Source organism: Plectropomus leopardus, chromosome 10 (assembly GCF_026936395.1).
Source record: "Plectropomus leopardus strain MGB_pleo_1.0 chromosome 10, ASM2693639v1, whole genome shotgun sequence".
NCBI classification, from domain to species: Eukaryota; Metazoa; Chordata; class Actinopteri; order Perciformes; family Serranidae; genus Plectropomus; species Plectropomus leopardus.
Genome location: NC_142185.1, coordinates 19,256,872 through 19,283,253, shown reverse-complemented (window position 1 = coordinate 19,283,253; position 26,382 = coordinate 19,256,872). Strand labels below are relative to the sequence as shown.

General features: G+C 38.2%; 1 protein-coding gene across 2 annotated transcripts in view; it reads left to right on the top strand.

The window, feature by feature from the left end:
- stk39 (serine threonine kinase 39) overlaps positions 1 to 14,766 on the top strand; it is a 32,911-nt gene extending 18,145 nt beyond the window's left edge. The window contains exons 13-19 of one of the 2 annotated variants that reach the window (XM_042494993.2): positions 581 to 610; positions 1,040 to 1,096; positions 1,788 to 1,849; positions 7,942 to 7,994; positions 8,191 to 8,259; positions 8,660 to 8,724; positions 13,696 to 14,766. In XM_042494993.2, the coding sequence (XP_042350927.1) occupies positions 581 to 610; positions 1,040 to 1,096; positions 1,788 to 1,849; positions 7,942 to 7,994; positions 8,191 to 8,259; positions 8,660 to 8,724; positions 13,696 to 13,770 (411 nt within the window). In that variant the 3' untranslated portion in view covers positions 13,771 to 14,766. The remainder of the gene's footprint in view (positions 1 to 580; positions 611 to 1,039; positions 1,097 to 1,787; positions 1,850 to 7,941; positions 7,995 to 8,190; positions 8,260 to 8,659; positions 8,725 to 13,695) is intronic. The other variant, XM_088083228.1, reaches the window with a different exon arrangement.
- Positions 14,767 to 26,382: the final 11,616 nt, after the last annotated feature.

The window sequence follows — 26,382 nt, the reverse complement described above, 5'->3', positions numbered from 1 at the left end:
TGCCATATCTAACCTGTAGATTGAACTGTTATGTAACTTGCCCACCGTATAACCCTGTACATTCCTTCCTTCCCCGATCAGTCAGTAGTTTTTGGATAGCAGATGGCTTATCTCTCAGAGAGCCTGTCATGAGGTCGCCGTAATGAGCTGGAAGATAGCTGCAAGGATTTGAGGCAGGAGGAAGTCGGCAGCTATGATCAAAGAGCCCTTTGATAGAGATACCCAGCTTTAATGTATGAGGCAACAAATAATAGTTACCAGAAGTTGTGATTTAAGAAATAAGTTGTTGATGATAGTATTTTTACAAGGATGTGTTTCCTTTCACCGATCATAAGCTGGTTTCTTTTTAGCAGTTGCACTGTTATTTTTTAAAATTATTTATTTATTTGTTAAAGTAAAAAAATAGTTTTGGACTGACAGATAGTTGGAGAAACAGACATACAGTGAAAGAAAACTGAAAAATGCGCTAAGAGTGTACATGACGATCTTGGCTCTTTGAGAATTTAATATAAATCATTATTACTGCTGTGTACCTATGAAAATGAAAATGTAAATGTGTGTTTGATTTGTTTCCCTCCAGTCACGAAGGGTGAAAGATGAGGCCAAAGATGTAAGTTAGCTCCTACTCTCATACACCAATTTTGACATGCAAATAAAAATCTGAATATCCTTTTTGTAATTTGGTGAACAGACAAATAGATGAATAAGCTTTATCCTCTCTGCTGCTGTATAACTTGATAACTTGGCAGAGGGGCAGTTTTTGGAAATGCAATTAACTTGCCTACTTGGGCTGAAGCTTGTGTACGAATAATGAACTCAATTATGAATGTTTATTTCACCACGCACATATTTTTATGAAGTTTAATCAAAACAGCCGAGCACCTGTTTTAGAGTGTCTTACAAAGCCAGCAAATTGCTCCTCGTCGAGTGTTCTGAATTGACTTCCCTGTGTTTTCTTTATAAGATGAGCTCTAATTTGATATTTACCAAGGATGTAATAGCGTTTGCACAATTATCCCTCTCATTTTGTTGCTCCTAGAATGAGGAGAACGCCAACAATGTCCCTATTGAAGGGTTGTCTATTCAGCATCCCCAGGTGAGGGATTCAGCAGCAGCACTAATTTGTCATGATTCAATGACCTTGATGCCACGGTGATTGTGTGTCTGTGTGTGTTTCTGTACACCCATGCGTGTGTAGAACTGTACGTGTGTGTCTCTCTGTGAACTTGTGTAGGTGGGCGTGTGTGTGTACGTGTGTGAATGTTGGTCTCCTGGAGGGATGCTCTCAGCAGTAATAACTCAGAGTAAATGGCTGTCTGCCTGACAGTGCCAGCTCAGTGCCGGGGTGTATCTCATCTAAAGACTCACTGCCATTGCAGCCCATTTTCTAAGGCTATTGTCATTTTGAAAATGAGCCAAAGCAGTTTGAGGTGTAGTCTTGTACTCTAGTCAAGAATTAACTGTGACAGCTACTCGGAAGTCATTTCTTACCCGTAATGTACATTCTTTACCATACAAAGAGCACATTTGTAACATGGTATTGATCGATAGATCCTAACAATACACCTTTCTGTATTCTTCCTTTTCTTTTCCCATACAATTTCCCTGTAGTTGCAACAGGAAAAAAAACCCCACATGGTTTAAGTGCGCGACTGCATGTTATTCTGACGATATACAGAACCTCTTGCTTTGCAGTACAAGCTGTGTGCATGGTTTTTGTATGTCAGATCTTTAAGTCCATCATGTACCACCTTAACTGTCTCATAATCAGATGTTTTCTCATGCAGGTGGAGCCATATGGGGACACACCCTACATTCAAGGCGCTGTGAACATGGTACTACGGCTAAGGTGAGACAGATATTTGTACGGTTTTGGTATTATGAAGCATTTTATAACTCTGGTTTAGAAAAGCGCTATAGAAATAAAGTTTATTATTATTATTATTTTTATTATTATTTCATATAATTTTCTCAATCATCCACTGATACACACACAAGGCGGTCTTAAAGGGAGAGTTCACCTCCAAAGTCAAAAATGCACATTTTCCTCTTACCTGTAATGCTGTTGACCATGTCAAGCTTGTTTTGGTTTGAGATGCAGAGTTTTGAAGATATCAGCCACAGAGATGTCTGCCCTCAAAGCTCTACAGCAATGTCTCTTTCTAGAAATAATGACCTGGTTACTCAAGATAATCCACAGACCAGTTTCATATAGGAACTATTTTACTTGATCCTCCAACTGCAGTATCACAGCACAGAAGTAAGCGTGTATCTACTCATGGATGAGATGCTTGTGCAGCATGACAGCGCTAGATGTAAACATTAATGGTGTTCTCTTTGTCTGAGCTGTAACTTTAGCTAGCTCAGTGGTGCTAGGTGAGCTAACTGTAGACCCACGCTAACTTCTGTGCAGTAATACAATTGGCAGGTGTAGTTTGGTAGACAGAAAATAGTTCCTGCTTGAAACTGCTAATAACAAGGTGTTTATTATCATGAGTAAGTGGGTCATGATTTTTGGAAAGATACTTTGCTATTAAGTTTTTCACATGCTTTTTTTGCACTTTGAGCACCACAAGCCAAGTGTCCTTTTGTTCCATTATATTCAGGAGAAGGCAGACATCTCTATGGCTAAAATCTTCAGCACTTGGCAACTCACCAAAACAATCCAGGTAGATGAATATCGCAACATGTAAAAGAAAAAATATGTATTTTTGATTTTGGGTTGAAAACCTCCTTTAAGAAAATAAATGATTTGGATCAGTTGTGGTAACACAGTCTTTAAAAGAAGTTTAAAAATCGCTATGTTTCTGTGGAGTACAAGCAGAAATGCACAGTAGATTTAAAAATTACTAATCATGTTTCTGGATGCATCATTACTTTGTTCTAAACATGCAGGCCATTAATAAACCTAATGGTATTTTACCTGCTTCAGAGGGGATCTGGCATTGCCATGGATCCCTTCATCTCCCTTTGTCTCATTGGTCGTGTCGTGGGGAGGAGAGGGTTACACTCCACTGGTTCTCTGGCTGTGCTCCACAATCTGCTGTCCTTTTTTTTCAAAGCACCCTCTGATTTTTGCTGTTGTATTCCAGACATTGCTGTTTGTGGTGGCAACGTGGAGGCTTGTGATTTGGCCTTAGAATGATCAGTGTAGACCCTATATGTTAGAAAACAACTAACTTGAGCACCCCTTACTTTAACATAAAAGTGTAAGGCAGATGAACGCATTACAAATATATACTCTGAATATAATAATATCTTCCCTCTTCTGTCTTACTCAGTATGCAAACACACCAATAGAGGAAGAGAGAGGACATTTAAGGGGATGCAACAGACAATGGTGCATTTTTAGACATTAGCTTTGCCTGTAGCTCCCTGATGAGCTGGTTGCAGAGTGCACACTTGGTTGAACGGACATCTAAAGGTCCCTCCGCAGGCATCCAGCATGGCACAGAAAGCCATTTTATTCTGTACTTAATAACAAAACAGTGGTCTGGATGCAGTGGGGGATGGCTTACTGTTTGGTGGCTGATAGAGAGTCGTTATTCTAACCTGGTGGTGATTAAAATTGATTGCCAGTTTCGACGGTTTTTGCTTTTTCTTGTTCTCGGTTTCACAATTTATCCATGGATTTAATTATGTTTGTTCAGTTTGTGGATTTTATGGCCCAAACACAAGAAGCAGGTTAGATGTGGTTATAAATGATCACAATTACAACATAAACTTTGATGGTAGCTCTTACTACATACAAAAAGTAATGTCACCATGGTAACTTGAACTTGTAAAAATGTGTCAAAGCACAGTCCTGTGGTGAATGAATTAATGTCTCCAGAGAAATGTATTCACTATGTTTAATATGATCCCAGCATTAGCCTTTCAGGTCATCTCTCTAGTTTGTCAGCTGGAATATTTAGTATTAGAGATGCAGACATGTGATGGGTGTCTTCTTAGATGTAAACCCGTTAAGCCTGATGACATTTTTTTTCTAAGAAATATTTAGTTTTCAACGCTAATATATTCCCCGGGTAGATTACCAAGGCCTTTCACTATACCCTCTTCTTTGACATGCTCTGCAGTATGACACAGAGGATGTTTTAACGATGGGATTTTTGTATTATCCTCTATATTCCTCTTGACTAGAAAAGATGCACTTGACAGAACATAACATTATATTTGACGTAGCAGCAAGATACAAAAAAGAACTTTTTGAAAGGGTGAATAACATCAAGCCTCTCTTTGCCTGCAATTTATCTTTCAAATGCTGTTCTTTATACTATCAACACAGATATCCCTATCTGAACAGCAGATGTTATGCTGACAGAATCAGTGTTTTAGGAACAGTTTGCTTTATTTTGGGTTCTGAGATATTTGCTTCTGACTGAGGAAGTGTTTCATTAAAAGAAATGGACTTATTTATGGTTGAGAAGGATTTGGCTGTATGTTTTTAAAGTGAATCAGCACAGAGGGTATTATAAGATAAGAGACTGCGTCATATTTTTGGATTTCCTTTGGCTATGTTCCTATGTTTAGGGGGCAGAGCAAGAGATATTTATGGCCATAAATAATGTGATGCTGCATATGAAGCGGTGTATTTTAGAAGGAATATTAGATAAAAAAAAAAATAATCTGCAGTATAAGTGTTGCTGTAGGCTTCAATGTAAATCCAAAGCAAATTGTTTTTCAAACCTGGATTGATTGCCAGTTGTTGTATTATACAAACATGTGGGTATTTTGGCAAAAACACAACAATAAAACTCTAATTGTGAAAATTTAAAGTTAAATAGTGAATCCATGAAAGTAATTGCATTTGAGAGAGCAAAATAAACAGCTAATTGGTCTCCTCTCTCTACTAATAAGGGAGTTCGGCTGATTAGCATGAGTTTATGGTAATATGATCCCCTCTGTAGCGGAGACGGGGGAACGGCAGCAGCATGATTGGATTTTTGTCAACATTTTGCTTGGAACTCATTCAATCTTTTTTTTTTTTTTTTTACAAAGGCATAGAGGTCTCCTGAGAAGAGCATTGTCAGCAGTTTGAAAGGGAAGTTCAGACTTGCATAATATGCTTGCTGTTGTTGCAATGTCATTGGAGCTTGAGTAGCCAAAATAGCACAGATGCAAATTGATTACACTGAGCAGCTGAATCCGGAGGTGACATTTCCGTGTTTTCTAAAGGTTCTTCTATATAAAGGGTAACTAGAGGTTGCCAAATTGCAGTGTAGCTACTGAAATATATTCTTGATGCATTTTAGAGAAACAGATGTTCCTGCTATGTCTTCCATAAGCTTGAAGTTGGGTTTCAGCTTGCTGCCATTTTTAGCAGTTTTGAGCCAAACACCACTGGCATCTCACTAGGAGTCGCTATTACACAACAAGCCCATGATCCCTAATTGCTTATCCCCCAAGGGATGTGCTAGTAATTAGTTAGAATGAATTAATTGAGAGTTTAGGGAAGGGATAATGTACCTTTCACTGCACTACATTCTTCTTTAGTTAGTTTGAAGACTCAGATTGATAATGCAATATATAATCAACTAATAAATGATGATGTGTTATAAAATGAAAAAATAAACTAGAAAACTACCCAGCAGTAAATAAAGCATTTAAAATGAGCTCCACAACGTTAAAATTATTACTGATACGCTATGTCTCTTGCACATGCGCACAAAAGCACACAAAATGCACTGCCTGAATGACACAAAGGAAACAAAGCTTGCATTTTGCAATTTCCAGATCTAGGGCTTTTTCAGACATGTTTATTAGGCTTGTTTTTATTTTTGAGATATATAGCGTATATATTTAGATGTGGGGCTATTAATAAAACATTTGTTGCTGTAGCTTCAGATGCCCAGGCCTAACAATGCCACTGTTCGGAAATTATGGACCCATAAAATAAAGCTTTACCAGTGAGGGTTAGTTGCATACCTGGTAAAGTTTTAACACATTCAACAGTTTTTTTGAGAGTACTATACATTTTTTTTTCTGTGTGAAACCTGGATCTCATCTTTAAAAAGTGCATAAAATTGTTTCCCTGAGCTTATTCCGTTTTATGATTCTTTTTTATGTGCACTCACCCATGTGATATGCTATAAAGATATGAGCTTTGGGTGCTTTTTCAGGCATAACAGTGCATTCTCCCCAAAGATATATTGACTGTTTGTCAGGATGTGTAAAAACGCCTGCCTCCCTGTCAGAGTGACATAGAATTTAGAGTATGTAGTTTCGACCCAGCAGGGCTTCTGTGTGTTGGCCTTGGCATCATAGTGTGTGGCATTTTCTGTGATATATCTACATTTTTTTCACCTAAAAATACCCGTCTGCTCTGCTGTCACCTCTGTTACAACCAACAATGCAGGTCTGTAATGCACAGACAAACATAACCTGCTGCACATGTGAAAATATTTTTAAAAGAAACCAGCCTCCATTATATTTTCCAGTGAGATGTTTATGTAATGTAAGGTTATGTTCATGTTAATGTCTCAACCTAAAAACTATCTTACACTACTAAAGACCTATCTTTAGTAGTGCAAAAACCTGTGGTACATTTTTCAGTCATCTCAACTACTTAAGCCAGTTAACAATGTGTCAAAAATAAAAAGAGGTTTGGTGAGTGAAATGCTAATTTTACTGATGTTTAAGTGTGAAATCATTGATATCCCGGAGTTGTATTTAAACAAGATGCAAATTTTTGTCATTATTTATTTCGGCAGGATTTAATCCTCTTTACATATGTGTGGCTTTGTGAGCCTTGGCAATGTGCACCTTCTACTTCCTCTGCTGGGAATAAAAGTGTTTATGTCCATCTGCTCCACCGGAGTTTTTACCCTGTTTTTATTCTTTCAAATGTAACTATAAAATTAAAAAGAAGTCAAGCTGACTCATAGCTCAGCTGATAGTAAATCCTTACTCTTACTATGTTGCACACTACTAACAAACTCATTGCGGATATGTCTTTGCCTATATGTGTGTTGAATTATGGCTCTAATCTCATCTGAAATGAGGGTCGTGGGCTGACCGTTTGATTTATTGAACAAGACTACAAACCAAATTAATCTTCTTCTACTTCACTTCCTTTGGGCAACACTGGCATGTCCTTCTTTTATCAACAACTGGCTGCTCCCCTGTAACACACGTTTTAAAGACAGATTTCTAATGCAAAGATGCTGCAAAGAGGCTGGAGGGCACATTTTATTAATGCAGTAAAACAAGCTGGATGTATACATGGACATATATATACATTTTGTTTCACATTTTACTGCAGTCTAGGTTTGAGAAGATTCCACCTCAGTGTTACAGTCATATTATGCCACTATGTGAATGCTAAAATTTCACTTAGTCACATTTAATCTTCACAGAATCTAAACAGGTAAATGCACAAATATAAGTGGAATCCAACATTTACTGCAGTTCTTCATGTAGTTTTGAGAAAAGCATTTTGATATCTAGTATATCTCAGTGGATTCAGCAGGTGAGAGATATGCAGGAGTAGCAGGTGGACAGCAGTTACCTTCAGACTGCTCAAAACCACCGAGGCATGTCCTCTGCTTATTCTCTGCTGCTTTTTCATCCAATGCTACAGCTCATTTTCATAGGAGTTCTGTCTTTATGGTAATCCTCAGTATATAACAAAGTTGTTCAAAGCATTTTCTCAAAGTGATTGAAACTGCATGGTCAGTATATCGCCCACTGCTTTTTCATTTTAACTCATGTACCTAATCATTGTAGCGAATGGTGATTTACATTTATATTAAACAATGGATCAAAATGACTGTGTTATTTGAAAAGAGTCGCTGGTAGTGATGAGAATTATGACTCGACCCTCCCTAACTCTGCAGAACGTTTTGGTGTCTTTTAGCTTATTGATATGGTTCTCTTGTCCATGACTAAATCTGACATTTCTGATACCACTCGTGGAATCACATCTCTCGTCTCTTCTTTCAGGAACTCCCGAAAGGAGCTGAATGACATCCGGTTCGAATTCACTCCTGGGCGAGGTAGGAGCTCTGCCTATTTGGATATGAATGTGCCATTTTCCCAGTGATAACATCTTCAGACACTGTGAATTGTTTTGTGTGTAATGGGTAATGGCAGTGTTTGTGCTCATGACAGTACCTAATTCAGTATCTAACACAATCACCTGCTAAGTGGAATACTGCAAGTCCAATATTTGTCATGTTATTCCCTCATAAGACACTGCTGATGGCGTTTCCCAGGAACTGTTCTCAGCCGGTTTGGTCAACGGGCACGATGTTGTTGTTGGTAATGTTACACCTCTTTATTCTGTTAAATTGTGTTGTCTGAATACATACTTAGCCAAGCCCAGGTACCCTAAAACATCACTTAGAAAATATTACCATTTTCTCTAGAAATTTCGCTATTATCTGAGATTGACATTTATTTCATTTCACAAGTAAACAGAACCTGACATAATTGAAATTGTTAAATATTGTCTTTTTTAAATATATACGAAGTATCTGATTTAGTTGAAAAATTGTATTAGAACTGATCACATAACATTTTATCTTTGTAATGTTGATACTGACACTAGACACATACTTAAATCATATATTAAAATATTTATTGTGTATATATATTTATATTGTAAAACTTGTTTGATCTTATTTGAACATTATGTTGTTGTGTGCCCTCTGCTTTACAGTTGCTGCTAACCTTCAGAAGATTGTCGATGACCCAACTACCTACAAAGTATTGACCTTTAAGCTGGTGAGTTTCCAGATGATTGATGGCTGATGATTCCCTCGCAGGTTTGTCCTGGCTGAGGACGTGCGGCTGTAAACAGCTTGTTGATGAAAGAAAGGTTCAGTGGGGAATGTGAGAGCAGGAGTTATTAGAAAGGCCAAGATGACAAAAAAATAGCCTTGGCATGAACCAGCATCTGTTGCTTCTGTCTGTCAATTGACGACACAGAGGATTTCTTTTAAGGATATTTTGTTGGTAAGGGAGATTGGAGGCATTGCTACACAGGGTGGAGGGAAAAATCGATTCACATAAGGATTGCAAGTCGTACCCTCCTTGGTTCTGAATTGATTCACAAATAGATTTTTGTATGTTCTTAATTAAGTTATGTGGGTGCAACGATGAAAGCTGAACTCAGTCGAGCACAGTTCAGCACCCAAACGATGTTCAGCGAAAAAGGCAAGCGTTTGGGTACGAACCAGTTTTGGATTAAATGACTTAATAATCAGCTCTGCATGATGAAAGGGAAACGTTTTGTGGAAAGAAACTCCCAGTCAACTCTGATTGAGTGAAGAAAATAACTAACTTCAAAAGATCTGTGCTTGTAAAGTGTGTTAGACGACAATGGTTGTCCCTGTACTAACACTGCAACAGAGAAACTGTTATCCACTTTTGGAGATGTAATGTATTGTTTGGATCTTTTAAAGTGGGCTTGTATGAGCTACTTATCCATAGTCAGTGTATAGCCTTTACTAGACGTCATTCAGCATGCCTCCTTTCTGAAGAAGTAAACAGGCATACGGCCAGGGAAGCTAGGTTGCTGGGGATGAGGGCAGGAGTGAAATACATTTTTAGCCTCTTAAAAACAGGACCACCTAAAAAAATTGGTATGCTATATTTAGAATGAGAATGACATTAGAATGACTTTGATAAATCTGAAATAAAAAAAACCCACCAAAGTCACACAATAACACAGCAAAGTAACCAATTGAGCCAACGGCAGACCAGCCACTTCAGTGTTCAGCGACGTTAAATTAATGTTAACGTTAACAGAGTTTGTGACTTTGACGAAAGCATAGATGAGGACTAAAGCCACTAACAGCTTCCCCATCAGAAAGGGCCGTCTGCCGCAAGGTAAAACATATAAAATATTCGAAATAATACGGACTCTTAAACTGACAGTGATGTTTTTAGTTGAAACTTTTTAGGTTGCTAAAATCTATTTTGCTCCTGCCTTCATCCAAAGCAGGACATCGCTTAGCTTCTGTGTCAGACTGCTGTCTACTGTATGTGATACTGTACACTAACTATGGACAAGTATTTCACACAACCCCACTTCAAAAAAATCAAACTATCCCTTCAATGTCAATGCAGCGGTCCTCATGTCTTCAGAGCACACAGACTGACGAAGATGAAGTGCATGTTGCATATGTGCCATTTTAAGAAGCCGCCTTTGTACGGCTATCAGAGAAACAGTGACATTTGTGGGGGAAAAAAAGAAGGCAATAATGTCAGTCCATTTGGATTTGACAAAAATATGTAAATTACATTTTATTGACCTTTCTGTTATTGTGGGTAAACAACATCTGTGCTTTGGGTCGCAGTGCTTTACACAATGACCTTTCTGCCATGTTTGCCTTATCAGCAGCTAGTGAGAGTCGCAGGTGGAGCAGCCTCGTGAGAGTCAGAGTGAGGGCAATACTGTTCACGCCAAGTAGATATATGGGCATGCTTCCATTTCCATATGTTAACTCTGCTCCACTGCAGACATTGTAAAATCCTCACTCTGGCTCAACTCTGCTTTTCCAAATGAAGAGTTACGAGTGCAGTGTCACGAAATCCTGGGAGTGAGAATAATTATCCTCGCTGGAGGAACAGTTCATAACACTTTATGCTAGCAATTCATGGTGTGGTGCCACAAGAGCAACTTAATGATTTAACTGAACAAGAGGTCACAAAGAGTGACCTGTTTTCATAACAGTCCCTCCATGTTGATCAGACAGCTGCAGAGCTCTCAGACCCCCTGAGAGATTGAGTGTCTCTCCCCAATCAGGTGTGAATTGCAAGAGGCCGGCAGGTGTTAAGGCCACCCATTCACACAGGCTTTTCCACAAGAGGAGAGCTGAATGGAAAAGAAAAACTCCTTTTAAATAGATCTGAATGCACACCGCCTTTGATATTGCCTCTGTGAATAGCGTCTGAGCAGCCTAAAATTGGGGTGAGATGTAGGTGCTGGAAGGTTGAACTGTCAGTGAGGTAAATATTGTGCTTTTTTACTGGGAGCTCTTAAGTTTTGGTAGGATGTATGAGCAAACATAGTACAAGCACAGCTGAACATTACACCCATGAATGATTGTGGAATATCTTATTCCAGAATCATGGGCATTAATATGCTGCTTTAACAGCCTCCACTCTTGGCTTTTTTCCCACGCAGCCACAGGAGTGGAGAGGATGGGCACAGATGTTGGGTGATGAGGCCTGGCTCACAGGCACGGTTCTAGTTTATCCCAAAGGTGTTGGATGGGATTGAGGTCAGAGGGTTGTGCAGTCAGTCAGGTTCTTCCACACCAAACCAGGAAAACAATCATGGACCTCGGTTCCTGCATGGCGGCATTGTCGTGTTCAAGTAGAGAACGGCCGTCTTTAAAATGTTGCCAAAGATGGAAACGCACAATTATTTCAATAATGGTTGTGTACTCTCACAAAATATATTTCCTCTCATGGGAATTAAACAGACTTGCCCAAGCCATAATTTTGTATTACGTATTTCACATTTTATCATATTGCATAATAGTGATGTTCTGACCTGATACACTGCAGCTGACCTCATTAAACAGATTTTAGCATTGGCCAGATGTTAGTCATCCTCAACAAAAGGCTATTTTTTTTATCTCTGTGAGTGCAATTTTATAAACATTTTGGAACAATGTCATTAAAATTGCATAGCCTAACACCAAAGTCAATGTGAGTGTCACCAACAACACACAGTATGTAAAGATGGACAGCATAGGAGCGCCCAAAAGCGAAGCCAAAACATCTTATTCACCCCCCTGGTGGCTGGCTGCATAAACACCAACCCCTTCGTACAAACCTGTTGGACATGGGACAACTGAAATATTAAAGTAATAGGGCTGTACCTGACGCAGGATTATGCTGGTCAAATCCGATGTGGCTGTTCAGTACGAATATTCAAAGATTGTTTTGTTTTCCATGCAAAGCTTTAAATATTGAACGGGTTCAACAAGATGTTCAGTGTGACGGTGGAATTCACATAATATGGTAGAGAAGCTGACTGTGTTAACAACGGGTCGTAAATGTGCATTTTTTGTTGACACTAGATATCAAACAAAAGCCAGAGACTGTATTGTGTTAAGTTGTTATGAGCTGTAAATTCAGCACTTATAAGCAGAAGGTCTCTCTCTGTCTGCATGTCTCTGCAGCTCCTTGTGTCAAAGAGTAGCATAAAAGTCAGGAGCACTCACTGTGCAGCAAAATCTGGGCATTAAAATGTCCCCAGAAGTACGCTGCAGAGAAAAACCGTCTCCTCGACTTCAGGCAAACTCAGTCGACTGGGCGTCTCCGACTGATGAATTGCATCTTGGGGGCAGCCCTGCAAAATACACATCAAATACATTTTTCACAAGGATGGTTTCTGTCATTTTTTTTATTTTTCACTTGTTTTTTTTTATATAAAAAGGTGGTTTAACAACATGATTGACAGCTGTGTGTCAACTGATGTGCTTGCAATCAATGCTGCTGTTTGTAGTCGGTTGGACGAGTGTATGGGCGAAAACTTGGTACTGGTGAGCTCCAAATAATGTCACCAGCAAAAGATGGCAGCAGCTGTATATTTTGGCATCGTTTTTGTAGAGTCGGAGTAGGTGGGGACATGTCGTCCATCTTTACAGTCTATGGTCTCTACTTGTAGTTCAAAAATAAGGCAGAGAATATTCTATATTTTTCTCATTGTCAACAAATGTCATGAAAAAAACAAAATCCACTATGCGTCAGTCTGTCTCTCAATACTTTTCAAAATAATTTTTATGTGGTTATCAATTATTTTATAAGCAATAAAATGGTTTCTAAATGCAATGTTCTATAATTTTAAAAAAGCTATGTACCTATATTTTTTTTTGCAAATGTTACTTAACAGGAGTCAATTAAAAAACTGGAAAAAAATTGGACTTAAGGCAGAAAAAAAACCCCGTAAAGGATATTTTGTACTTACAAAAATAACTAAAATACAATTAAAATATACAGGAAATTTATTTAGATTTAGTTTTTTGTCAGTTTTGTCAACATAAGCTTGAGGAGGCAAGGGTTCAAATGTTTATAGAGACTGCGATGTCTGCATGACTGTGTCAACTGTCTTCACAAAGTGCTGTGTTTGTATTGTAACACTTGTTCTGAATTTCTTAAATCTTGCTCTAAACAAATACTCCCTAAATTATAATAAAATAAAAACAATGCTTAAAGTAACAAAAACCAAATTAAAACTAAACATTTTTTATCAACAAGAACTAAAGTGAGACAAGCAAACTCACTCTCAGACTCCCTAGCTTCAACTTATCTGAGTTGAAAACAAGACAATTAAGAAAACCGCACGTCTATAAACTGTCTGATTGTCCTCTCGTTGTTAGGTGAATGAAAATGTAAAGAGATCTTGCTTGATTAACCAATATTGTGTTAGTCCTTGTAATGATAAAATAGCAATTTTGAAAGACTAGCCCTGCCACAGAGGAATAAACTTTTTCAGATCGCTTTTAGATGGCAGGATTGTTATTTTTGTTAGTCAAGCAAATTACAAACTCAAACTGTTTTCAGAGTTTTGGAAAATAAGACTCAGCGGGGTGAAAACTCTTAATTTTCAGATATAATAAGCTTGTTACACCATAGCAGTTCTAGATATTTTGCAGGATTAGTTTTGTTGATGGAGATGAGAGTGTCAGGATGTGAAGTGGCCCCATTGACCCTCTCCCTTTCTTCCTCCTCACGCAGGCCTCCGGCTGCGACGACTTAGAGATCCCGGACGAGGTGAAGCTGATCGGCTTTGCACAGCTAAGTGTTAGCTGATGCCCTCTTCATGCCTGAAGCAGGTGAGACAGTGGGGAGACAGTTCAGGGCAGACAGACTGAGGAACACACCACCACTTTCTGCAACATTTTCCCCAGCACCCTCCCTGAAAACTCACTACCCCCTCCTTCCTCACTCCTTTCCGCCTTCCCTGAGCCCGGGCTTGGCCACAGCCCCGCCTACACTTCCTTAGCGCCGACATCCCTGCTCACTGTCCCCTGACCTTTAACCTTTCGACATTCCACCGCCTAGCGCACAATGCGGGGTCAGGAAACAGCCCAGGAACCTAAAGATGTACTCAGGTGGTGACAAAAGGTGATTAAGATGTAGCTTTGAATGTTTTATTATTTTTTTCTTTTACTCATTTTTTTGTTTTTCATCACATTGCCTTTGTGTTCAGCAATGCTCTCATTATTTATTGAAATGAGAAGGTGTTTTTATGTTGTTTTCTCATGCTGTTTAGTTGCCACAGTGAAAACAAATTGACTCGCATCTCACAAACACACTCATTCGTGATGTTTCCCTGAGGTCTTTGTCAGAATGTAAGATTTAGTTAATTTATGGAGAAAAGCACATTTTCAGAATAACATAATGAATGTCTACAAAGAGGATGAATTGTATTTGTATGTGGAGACCTGTTTTACACTGACAAGAAGGGAACCATTTGCTCGAGAGTGCAGGAGGAAAAAAAAAGAAGAGACCAGGATGCTACTGTGTATAATTTGCTGCTCTCGACAGTGCTAATGCTTCAAAATGTTAGCGGTGCCTTGTTCATTTTTCTGTGCCTAAGAAAGTAGACAATGAGTGAGACTACACAAAGAGCAGAACCTGCTGATTACCAATTCAGTTCAAGTCAAGTATCTTAACTTAATGAGAGAAGCTACAATGCACTTTTGGGCTGAGTGTGTGTACCCAACAAGCAGATGCTTAGCCCGGGGAGACAAGTTAACTTGTGTGCTTTTGTCATCAGACAAATAAAACCTAACGAAACCTGCAGTCAATGTAATCTGCTCTGGTTGTTGGTATTCAGATGCCAGATTAAACGACAAAACCACAACAGTTTTTATTTTCTTGCTCTGTCCTGCTGCACTACAAAACCCTTTGTTCCCAAAAAAATATAGAACAAACCCAATTCCAGAAAAGTTGGGACGTTGTGTAAAATGTAAAAAAAAACAGAATGCAATGATTTGCAAATCTCATAAACCCATTATTTATTCACAGTAGAACATAGACAACATAACAGGTGTTGAAAGTGAGACATTTTACCATTTCATTCAAAAAATTTGATGGTGGCAACACATCTCAAAAAATTTGGGACAGGCAACAAAAGGCTGGAAAAGTAAGTGGTACTAATAAAAAACAGCTGGAGGAGCATTTTGCAGATAATTAGGTTTATTTGAGGTCACTAACATGACTGGGTATAAAAAGAGCATTTTAGAGAGGCAGAGTCTCTCTGAAGTAAACATGGGCAGAGGTTCACCAATCTGCGGAAAACTGCATCTAAAAATTGTTGAACAATTTCAGAAGAATGTTTGTCAACGTAAAATTGCAAAGACTTTGAATATCCCGCTATCTGCAGTACATAATATCAAAGGATTCAGAGAATCTGGAGAAATCTCTGTGCCCAAGGGACAAGGCCGAAGGTCAATATTGGATGCTTGTGATCTTCGGGCCCTGAGGCGGCACAGCATTAAAAACAGGCATGATTCTGTCCTGGAAATCCTGGAACTGCATGGGCTCAGGAACACTTCCAGAAATCATTGTCCAGGAACGCCGCCGTCTTCTCTGGGCCAAAGCTCATTTAAAGTGGACTGAAGCAAAATGGGAAACTGTTCTGTGGTCAGATTAATCAAAATCTGAAATTATTTTTTGGAAACCACGGACACCGTGTTCTCCGGACTAAAGAGAAGAGCGACCATCCGACGTGTTATCAGCGCACAGTTCAAAAGCCTGCATCTCTGATGATATGGTGTTGCATTAGTGCCTATGGCATGGGCAGCTTACAGATCTGGAAAGGCACTATCAATGCTGAAAAGTATGTACAGGTTTCAGAACAACATACGCTCCCATCTAGACAATGTCTCTTTCAAGGAAGGCCTTACATATTTAGGCAAGACAATGGAAAACCACATACTGCATCCATCACAACAGCATGGCTTCGCAGTAGAAGAGTCCGGCTGCTGAACTGGCCTGCCTGCAGTCCAGACCTTTCACCAACAGAAAGCATTTGGTGCATCACATAACGAAATATCCAGCAAAGAACACCCAGGACTGTTGAGCAACTAGAATCCTACATCAGACAAGAATGGGACAACATTTCTCTCCAAAAACTCCAGCAAGTGGTCCCCTTACTTCCCAGATTTTTACAGACTGTCGTTAAAAGAAGAGGGGATGCTACACAATTGTAAACATGTCCCTGTCCCAACTTTTTTGAGAAGCGTTGCAGCCATGAAATTCAAAATGGTAATTTTTTTTTTAGTTTAAACATTTGAGATTTCTATGATCTATTTTGAATAAAATATGGGTTTGCAAATCGTTGCATCCTGTTTATATTTACATTTCACACAGCGTCCCAACTCTTTCGAATTGGGGTTGTAGTTACTGAAATGTACTGTATGACGATGCACCTGAGGATGAAACCAAAAGGCAACTATTGAAAGGGTGACGAGCCATTTGTTTGTCCAAAGTCCAGTAGCTCTAAATTATTTTTAAGTATTGAGATGGTAAATATTAACTTCTACTAAATTCTTTATTATGAAGTAATTTATTGTGTTTTCTATGTACAGTATGTGTACCATTTCAGCATATTACTCCTATTCCCTCTCTGTAATCAGCTGATGTCAAATTTCTGATGAGAAGCAACAATAAAGAATAGCTATTATTAAAAAAAAGGTGTGGTGTATTTACTGTGAGCTTGCTGTGTCATTACCATAGACTGTAAAAGTAATGGATGTAGCCACTGACATCACCCATCAATTTATCGACTCCTGTTTTGAAGCCTTGAGTTCGGCATTTCGGCCGTCGCCATATTGTTTTTTTTGGAGCCAAAAGTGACCATATTTGGGTGAAAGGCTAGCACTGTGGAGGGGTGGGGGTGGGGGTCGGACTAAGAAGCCAAGAGTATACAGTTGCTGGTGTGTTTTTGTAAACACCCAGGCTTCGTGCCCTAAAGCAGAGTGAACCAAGACTATTATTTATCAAACTGTCACAACGGAGCACTTTCCACAATAAAAGAACAACGTAAATTACTCAGAGCATTTTGCTCAGAAGCAGCTCTACAAAAAAGCTTGCAAAGACAAAGGTGTATGTTCAGAGCTTATCGTGTACCTTCAGTGCTTAGCTCACTGATCTCCGAGCCCTTTAGGTCTTTATTTCTCTGTCTTATAACAGTACTGATGCTGAACGTAGCTCTGTGTCCACAGACAGGGTCATAGTTTGTCCTTCATTCCTTAATCTCGTTAACATCAGGAGAATCTCAGCTAGATCTTAATGCTGATAGACTATCACAACACAATGTCATGTGAAATTCTCGTCTAAAGCGCCCATTGCGCCGCCCCAACGTGAATTCGGGTCCATTCGTGTCTTTGCATTGACTTTGTATGTGAACTTGCTGTGTGAAAGGCTTGTGTCGCATTCGTTGTGAACACAACATAAGCCTTAATAAAATGTAAATGGGTTAGTTATATAAAAATTCAATTACAAAGGGGGAAATTAGCTAAAGAGACCGTGATTTATTTATTTCTGCTGCTAAATTGGGCATTTTGACATGGGGGTCTATGTGATTTACTGGGCTTTTAAGCCAGCTTTAGGTGGCCAGCAAAGAAACTGCAGTTTTTGGTTTGATTTTTCAGCTCTGGAGGTTGCTGCTTGGTCATTACATGCTTATTTATTCCTTAATACCATCTACACTAAAATTCAGAAGCCTTCTGATTTTGAGGAAGTACATTTTAAAAAATGTTATGATTATTTCAACATATTTGTCACATGAAATCATATCAATACAATTTCAGTGAAATGTAGTAAATTAGTTCTTCATGAAGGATCTTTATGGCCCGTGGGTCGTTGCTCTGAGCCTCTTACTGCCGACCTAAGCAGGGAGAAAAGGCTGTGGTCTGGATTTTTTTTTTTAAAGATTATTTCTTGGGATTTTTGCCTCAATTGGATAGAACAGCTTTAGTGTGAAAGCAGGAGAGAGAGAGAGAGAGAGAGGGGATGACATGCAGCAAAGGGCCGAGGCCAGAATCTCACCCACAGCAGCTGCGGCAAGGACATAGCCTCTGGACAACAGACGCCCGCTCCACCAAGTGAGCTAATGGGCACCCCTGTTAGCTGGATAATTTAGATCCTTAATGACTCTCCTAGCTCTGTTTTGTGGATTATTCTTTTAGCTGATATTTGTTACAAAAGGCCAATTCACCACTGTAATCTTTCCTCATAGCAGAATTTGGCAAGTTTAAAGCATGGATTGTCTTTCAGGTGAATTTTATCTAGTTTGCCTGATATCACAAGATATAGATTTGCATCAAGGGGCTTTAGAATCTGTCAAACATACAACAGCCTCCATCCTTAGTCCATCAATTTCATTAAAGGAGCTGTTAGTAATTTCCAGCCACCCAGTCCAACCAAATGGGGCGCAGTATTTCACCCATTAAATGTTGTTCCACCACTGCGTCCATGTACCAATAATTTACAATCATCTGTCTATAAGATACCCATAACTGACAGCAAAGCAAGAATAAAGCCGGTCAAAATAAGGCTATCTTTTGATCTTCACGTGTGACGTGTGACGTTTGTGTTTAGTTTAATTTATAGCTTACTAAGCTCAGTTTTAGCAACGCCACACTAACAAGAAAACAATCACACCATCTGAAAAGTTTACTGTGAACTGTAAGCCTACAGCTTGTATTGTCGTTAGTTACACCAAAGATACATTTTGGTCAACGTTAAATGTTACTAATCAGTGTAAATGAAACGTTGCCAATTCAGCATCAAACCGCATCTTTTTACTCTCCAAGAGCTGTCTCCAGCATTGAAAAACCACACTTATATTTACTCTACTTTTGTTGCTCGTGATGGAGATAACGGCCGTTTTCTTGGAGCTTCTGCCATCACTGTGTTTTTTAACACACTAACAAATTCACTGAGACTGTAACTTCTATGCTGTATTCGTTGACTCCGGTGTAGGATGATTTCCTTGTCAGTATGTGTTTCCTCTCCACCTAAACCTGACCCAAACCCCAAGCCCTAATCATGATCACCCAGGGGAGGGTGGGAGGATTTGACAGGAAAACACACTTTGTTACAACACTGGCCGGCTCAACTTTTTCATCCTCTACTGTGGCACACTAGAGGCTTCAGTGACTCTCTATTGCCTCTTAGGCCAGGATGTATTAATAATACAGAAGGGACGGCGTGTCCTTGGCTGCTTAGCAGTAGGTATCTCTGCAATACAATACATTGGCATCTTGAACATTGCTCAACCAAAAATATGCCCAGATCTTGCATATAGCTCCTTTAAAGAACCAGTAAAAGTAATCCCTCTTAGTCTTTACTTATTATTTTTCTGTGTTCAGAATAGGCACAGCACGCAAGTGAGGTCAGGAATTTATGTATGCTGTCCAAAATGGCGTAAAAACATCAAGTATATATAGTATGACATCAAAAATCATGAAAAATTGCCAGTATAGCATGTCACTCAAAGATAACGAAAAAACATCATTGTAAGTATGTCGTCCATAATAGTGAAAAAACGTCATAGCACAGTATGTTACCTAAAATGATGAAAAAACTTCATAGTATAGTATGTTGTTCAAAATGATGAAAAAAATGTCATAGTACAGTATGTAGCCCAACATCATGAAAAAAACATCATTGTATAGTATGTCATCCAAAGTGAATAAAAAATATCATAGTATAGTATGTTGTCTAAACTCATGAAAAAACATGATATGTCGTCCAAAATCATGAAAAAACGTCATAGTATAGTATGTCACCCGAAATCATGTATAAACATAGTATAGTATGTCATCCAAAATGATGAAAAACCATCATGACATGATTGGCTCACCACAGTGATCCGCTAGGATGTCACTGAGCCCGAACCCTCTTTCTTCAGCCAGCAACCCAAAGAACTCTTCTCCCACTCCTGGATTGGCAAGTAACATTTGGGCATAGCATTAGGACACAAGTACAGGCTGGGGCAAGACTGTTTACTTTGTCTGTCATCATATCGTGTGTACCATGTATTGATGTAATGCTATTGAATGAGTTGTTGTTGTTGTTGTGATCTTTTTGTTATTAGGTTATCAGTTGATTTGGATTTAGTGTGTTCATGCCTCACACAGACAGCGTCTTGCATGCAACTAAACACCTTTTTACTAACCACCTTATATACATATCTATCATATTATATACAGATCTATACATACACTCATAAGTTGGCTCTCAACAGAAACACACAGAGAAGGAACTTAAAGTTCCCGCCTTTTCTTTGTTGTTGACCGACCACATGGTCAGCTAAGGCCTTCTCCGCTCTGCGGCCATCTTTGGATCTTGCATCTTCTTTGTGCTTCTGTTGTTAGTCAATTCACCTCTGCCACTTGGTGTGTTCATGCTCACACCAACACACACTCCTTTCTCTCTCTCTCTCTCTCTCTCTCTCTCTCTCTCACACACACACACACACACACACATTTACACATCCACACTTGCATATACTTGTATATATTAGTAGTTAGGATACATTGTGTTTTTGTTTTGTTTTGCTTGAATTTTGGAATAAATGTTTGTGGAATCATATTTGCTGTCTGCTTAATAGTGTAAAAAAAATTTTAAATCGCCAACTACTGTGTCAAGTGCTCCGAAATTCCTCACGCTTTACCATCAATGGGGTAATTTTGGTAATAATTATTAATTTGATTATTGATCAAGTTCCAAATTTAGTGTATTTTGAGACTGATTTTATTAATCAGCTATAATTTTTCCCTTTTCAGGAATGGTGCCCCACGAGGTGATTTAATGTAGATTAAGTCACATTATTTAGCATAATTAATCATTATTTTTTATTAATTATCAATTATTTCTAATAGCTATGCTTTAACAATTGGTGACCTTTTGCGTGAGGCCTAATAACATTATGGGTTGCCGCGTAGTATAGTATGTGGTCCAAAAATGTATCAAAACTTCATAGTATAGTATGTGGTCCAAAAATGTATAAAAATGCAAGCTAAACATGCTATATCTCTCTCTCTCTCTCTCTCTCACACACACACACACACACACACACACACACACACACACATTTACACATCCACACTTGCATATACTTGTATATATTTAAGCTGAAGCTTAAACTCATTGTTACTAAAGAGAGTTTATGTGATATTTTGACATTTTTGCCTGACTGAGGTATGACATTTTCTATTGTTTTTTCGACAAACCATATCATGGTGTTTTTGGCCGTTTTTGCAACGTTCTATACTATGGCGTGTCTCCAAATGCTATTTTATGGGGTTTTCAGCTGTTTTTGGAATGCATTTTTTTTTAACATTTTTTCAGCATTCTTTTTGGGTCGTTTTTTTGAACATACCATATAATTGTGTAGTTGGCTGTTTTTGCAACACTCTATGCTATGGCGTTTCTCAGAACACTATTTGATGCTGTTTTCAGCTGTTTTTGTGACATGTCATTTTTTGCCATTTTTTGCCATACTATAGCCTTGCTTTCTGGGTCATTTTTTCAACATGCCATGTTATTTTGTTTTTGGCCTTTTTTGCAATTTTCCTTACTATGGCATGTCTTAGAAAGCTATTTTATGTGTTTTCAGCTGTTTTTAGGATATTTTATTTTTTGACGGTTTTCACTTTACTATAGCCTTGCTTTTTGGGTCATTTTTTCAACAAACCATATTATTGTGTTTTTGGTCTTTTTTGCAAAATCCTTTGCTATTGCATGTTTTGGTATGCTATTTAAGGTGTTTTTCAACAGTTTTCAGTTGTTTTTGGGACATTTCATTTTTTGACTTTTTTCGCCTTACTATAGCTTTGCTTTTTGGGACATTTTTTCGACCTGTCATATTATTGTTTGTTTGGCCTTTTTTGCGACATTCTTTCTTATGGCATGTTTTTGCACGCTATTTTATGTGCATTTCATGTATTTTTGTGACATTTTATCTTTTGACTTTTTTCACCTTACTATAGCCTTTCTTTTTGGCTCATTTTTTCGACCTGTCATTTTATTGTGTTTTTGGCCTTTTTTGCAAAATCCTTTGCTATGGCATGTCTTTGCATGCTATTTTATGTGTCTTTTAGGCACTTTTGGGACATTTTATTTTTTTGACTTTTTTCGCCTTACTATAGCCTTGCTTTTTGGGTCATTTTTTCGACATGTCATGTTATTGTGTTTTTGGCCTTTTTTGCAAAATGCTTTGCTATAGCATGTTTTTGCACGCTATTTCATGTCTATTTCAGCTGTTTTTGGGACATTTCATTTTTTGACTTTTTCGCCTTAGTATAGCCTTGCTTTCTTGACCATTTTTTTGATGTCTATATTAGTGTGTTTTTGGACTTTTTTGCAACATTCTTTGTTATGGTATGTTTGTCCAGGTATTTTTGAGACATGTCATATTTTGACGTTTTTGCCATACTATAGCCTTGCTTTTTCTGTCATTTTTCTGACATTCAAGATTCTGCTGTTTTGGGGCATTTTGGATAATTCTATGCTATGGCGTCTCTTGGCACACTATTTTATGCTGTTTTGAGGCGTTTCGACCAGTTTTTGAGACATGTCATATTTTGACGTTTTTGCCATACTATAGCCTTTCTGTTTCGGTTATTTTTCTGACGTTCAAACTTCTGTTGTTTTCTGGCATTTTTGCAAAATTCTATGCTATGGTGTCTCTTGGCACGGTATTTTATGTTGTTTTGAGGCGTTTCGAGCAGTTTTTGGGACATGTCATATTTTGAAATTTTTGCCATGCTATAGCCTTCCTTGTTCGATCATTTTTCTGACGTTCAAAATTCTGCTTTTTTGGGGCATTTTCGCAAAATGCTATGCTATGGCGTCTCTTGGCACTCTATTTTATGTTGTTTTGAGGTGTTTTCAGAAGTTTTTGAAACATGTCACATTTTGACATTTTTGCCATACTATAGCCTTGCTTGTTCAGTCATTTTTCTGACGTTCAAAATTCTGCTTTTTTGGGGCGGTTTTGCAAAATACTATACTATGGTGTCTCTTGGCATGGTATTTTATGCTGTTTTTAGGTGTTTCCAGCTATTTTTGGGATATATCATATTTTGACATTTTTGCCATACTATAGCCTTGCTGTTTCGGTCATTTTTCTGACATTCAATATTATGGTGTTAATCTGCATTTTTGCAAAATTCTATGCTATGGCGTCTCTTGGCACGCTATTTTATGCTGTTTTGAGGCGTTTCCAGCTATTTTTGGGATATGTCATCTTTTGACATTTTTGCCATACTATAGCCTTGCTTTTTCTGTCATTTTTCTGACGTCCAAAATTCTGCTTTTTTGGGGCGTTTTTGCAAAATTCTATGCAATGGCATCTCTTGGCACGCTATTTTATGTTATTTTCAGGTGTTTCCAGCAGTTTTTGGGACATGTCATATTTTTACATTTTTGCCATACTATAGCCTTGCTGTTTTGGTCATTTTTCTGACGTTCAAAATTCTGCTTTTTTGGGGCGTTTTTGCAAAATTCTATGCTATGGCGGCTTTTGGCACGCTATTTTATGTTGTTTTGAGGCGTTTCCAGCAGTTTTTGAGGCATGTCATATTTTGACATTTTTGCCATACTATAGCCTTGCTTTTTCTGTCATTTTTCTGACGTTCAAAATTTTGCTTTTTTGGGGCGTTTTTGCAAAATTCTATGCAATGGCGTCTCTTGGCACCCTTTTTTATGTTGTTTTGAGGCGTTTCCAGCAGTTTTTGAGGCATGTCATATTTTGACATTTTTGCCATACTATAGCCTTGCTTTTTCGGTCATTTTTCTGACGTTCAAAATTCTGCTGTTTACTGGCATTTTTGCAAAATTCTATGCTATGGCGTCTCTTGGCACGCTATTTTATGCTGTTTTGAGGTGTTTCCAGCAGTTTTTGGGACATGTCATATTTTGACATTTTTGCCATGCTATAGCCTTGCTTGTTCAGTCATTTTTCTGATGTTCAAAATTTTGCTTTTTTTGGGGCGTTTTTGCAAAATTCTATGCTATGGCGTCTCTTGGTACGGTATTTTATGTTGTTTTGAGGCGTTTCCAGCAGTTTTTGAGGCATGTCATATTTTGACATTTTTGCCATACTATAGCCTTGCTTTTTAGGTCATTTTTCTGACGTTCAAAATTCTGTTGTTTTGGGGTGTTTTGCAAAATACTATGCTATAGCGTCTCTTGGCACGGTAATTTATGTTATTTTCAGGTGTTTCCAGCAGTTTTTGGGACATGTCATCTTTTGACATTTTTGCCATACTATAGCCTTGCTTTTTTGGTCATTTTTCTGACATTCAAATTTCTGCTGTTTACTGGCATTTTTGCAAAATTCTATGCAATGGCGTCTCTTGGCACGCTATTTTATGTTGTTTTTAGGTGTTTCCAGCAGTTTTTGGGACATGTCATATTTTGACATTTTTGCCATACTATAGCCTTGCTTTTTCGGTAATTTTTCTGACATTCAAACTTCTGCTGTTTACTGGCATTTTTGCAAAATTCTATGCTATGGCGTCTCTTGGCCCGCTATTTTATGCTGTTTTGAGGTGTTTCCAGCTATTTTTGGGATATGTCATATTTTGACATTTTTGCCATACTATAGCCTTGCTTTTTCTGTCATTTTTCTGACATTCAAAATTCTGCTGTCTTGGGGCGTTTTTGCAAAATACTATGCTATGGCGTCTCTTGGCACGCTATTTTATGTTGTTTTGAGGCGTTTCCAGCAGGTTTTGCGACATGTCATATTTTGACATTTTTGCCATACTATAGCCTTGCTTTTTCTGTCACTTTTCTGACGTTCAATATTCTGCTTTTTTGGGGCGTTTTTGCAAAATACTATGCTATAGCGTCTCTTGGCACGCTATTTTATGTTATTTTCAGGTGTTTCCAGCAGTTTTTGGGACATGTCATATTTTGACATTTTTGCCATACTATAGCCTTGCTTTTTTGGTCATTTTTCTGACGTTCAAAATTCTGCTGTCTTGGGGCGTTTTTGCAAAATACTATGCTATGGCGTCTCTTGGCACGGTATTTTATGCTGTTTTTAGGTCTTTCCAGCAGTTTTTGAGACATGTCATATTTTGACATTTTTGCCATACTATAGCCTTGCTTTTTTGGTCATTTTTCTGACATTCAAAATTCTGCTGTCTTGAGGCGTTTTTGCAAAATACTATGCTATAGCGTCTCTTGGCACGGTATTTTATGTTATTTTCAGGTGTTTCCAGCAGTTTTTGGGACATGTCATATTTTGACATTTTTGCCATACTATAGCCTTGCTTTTTCGGTAATTTTTCTGATGTTCAAACTTCTGCTTTTTACTGGCATTTTGCAAAATTCTATGCATATGGCATCTCTTGGCACGCTATTTTATGTTTTTTTGAGGCGTTTCCAGCAGGTTTTGCGACATGTCATCTTTTGAAATTTTTGCCATACTATAGCCTTGCTTGTTCAGTCATTTTTCTGATGTTCAAAATTTTGCTTTTTTTGGGGCGTTTTTGCAAAATTCTATGCTATGGTGTCTCTTGGCATGGTATTTTATGCTGTTTTTAGGTGTTTCCAGCTATTTTTGGGATATGTCATATTTTGAAATTTTTGCCATACTATAGCCTTGCTTTTTCTGTCATTTTTCTGACGTTCAAAATTCTGCTTTTTTGGGGTGTTTTTGCAAAATACTATGCTATAGCGTCTCTTGGCCCGCTATTTTATGTTATTTTCAGGTGTTTCCAGCAGTTTTTGGGACATGTCATATTTTGACATTTTTGCCATACTATAGCCTTGCTTTTTTGGTCATTTTTCTGACGTTCAAAATTCTGCTTTTTTGCGGCGTTTTGCAAAATTCTATGCTATGGCGTCTCTTGGCACGCTATTTTATGTTATTTTCAGGTGTTTCCAGCCGGTTTTGCGACATGTCATATTTTGACATTTTTGCCATACTATAGCCTTGCTTTTGGTCATTTTTTCTGACATTCAATATTCTGCTGTCTTGGGGCGTTTTTGCAAAATACTATGCTATAGCGTCTCTTGGCACGCTATTTTATGTTATTTTCAGGTGTTTCCAGCAGTTTTTGAGACATGTCATATTTTGACATTTTTGCCATACTATAGCCCTGCTTGTTCAGTGATTTTTCTGACATTGAAACTTCTGTTGTTTTCTGGCATTTTTGCAAAATTCTATGCAATGGCATCTCTTGGCACGGTATTTTATGCTGTTTTTAGGTGTTTCCAGCAGTTTTTGGGACATGTCATATTTTGACATTTTTGCCATACTATAGCCTTGCTTTTTCTGTCATTTTTCTGACGTTCAAAATTCTGCTTTTTTGGGGCGTTTTTGCAAAATACTATGCTATAGCGTCTCTTGGCACGCTATTTTATGTTATTTTCAGGTGTTTCCAGCAG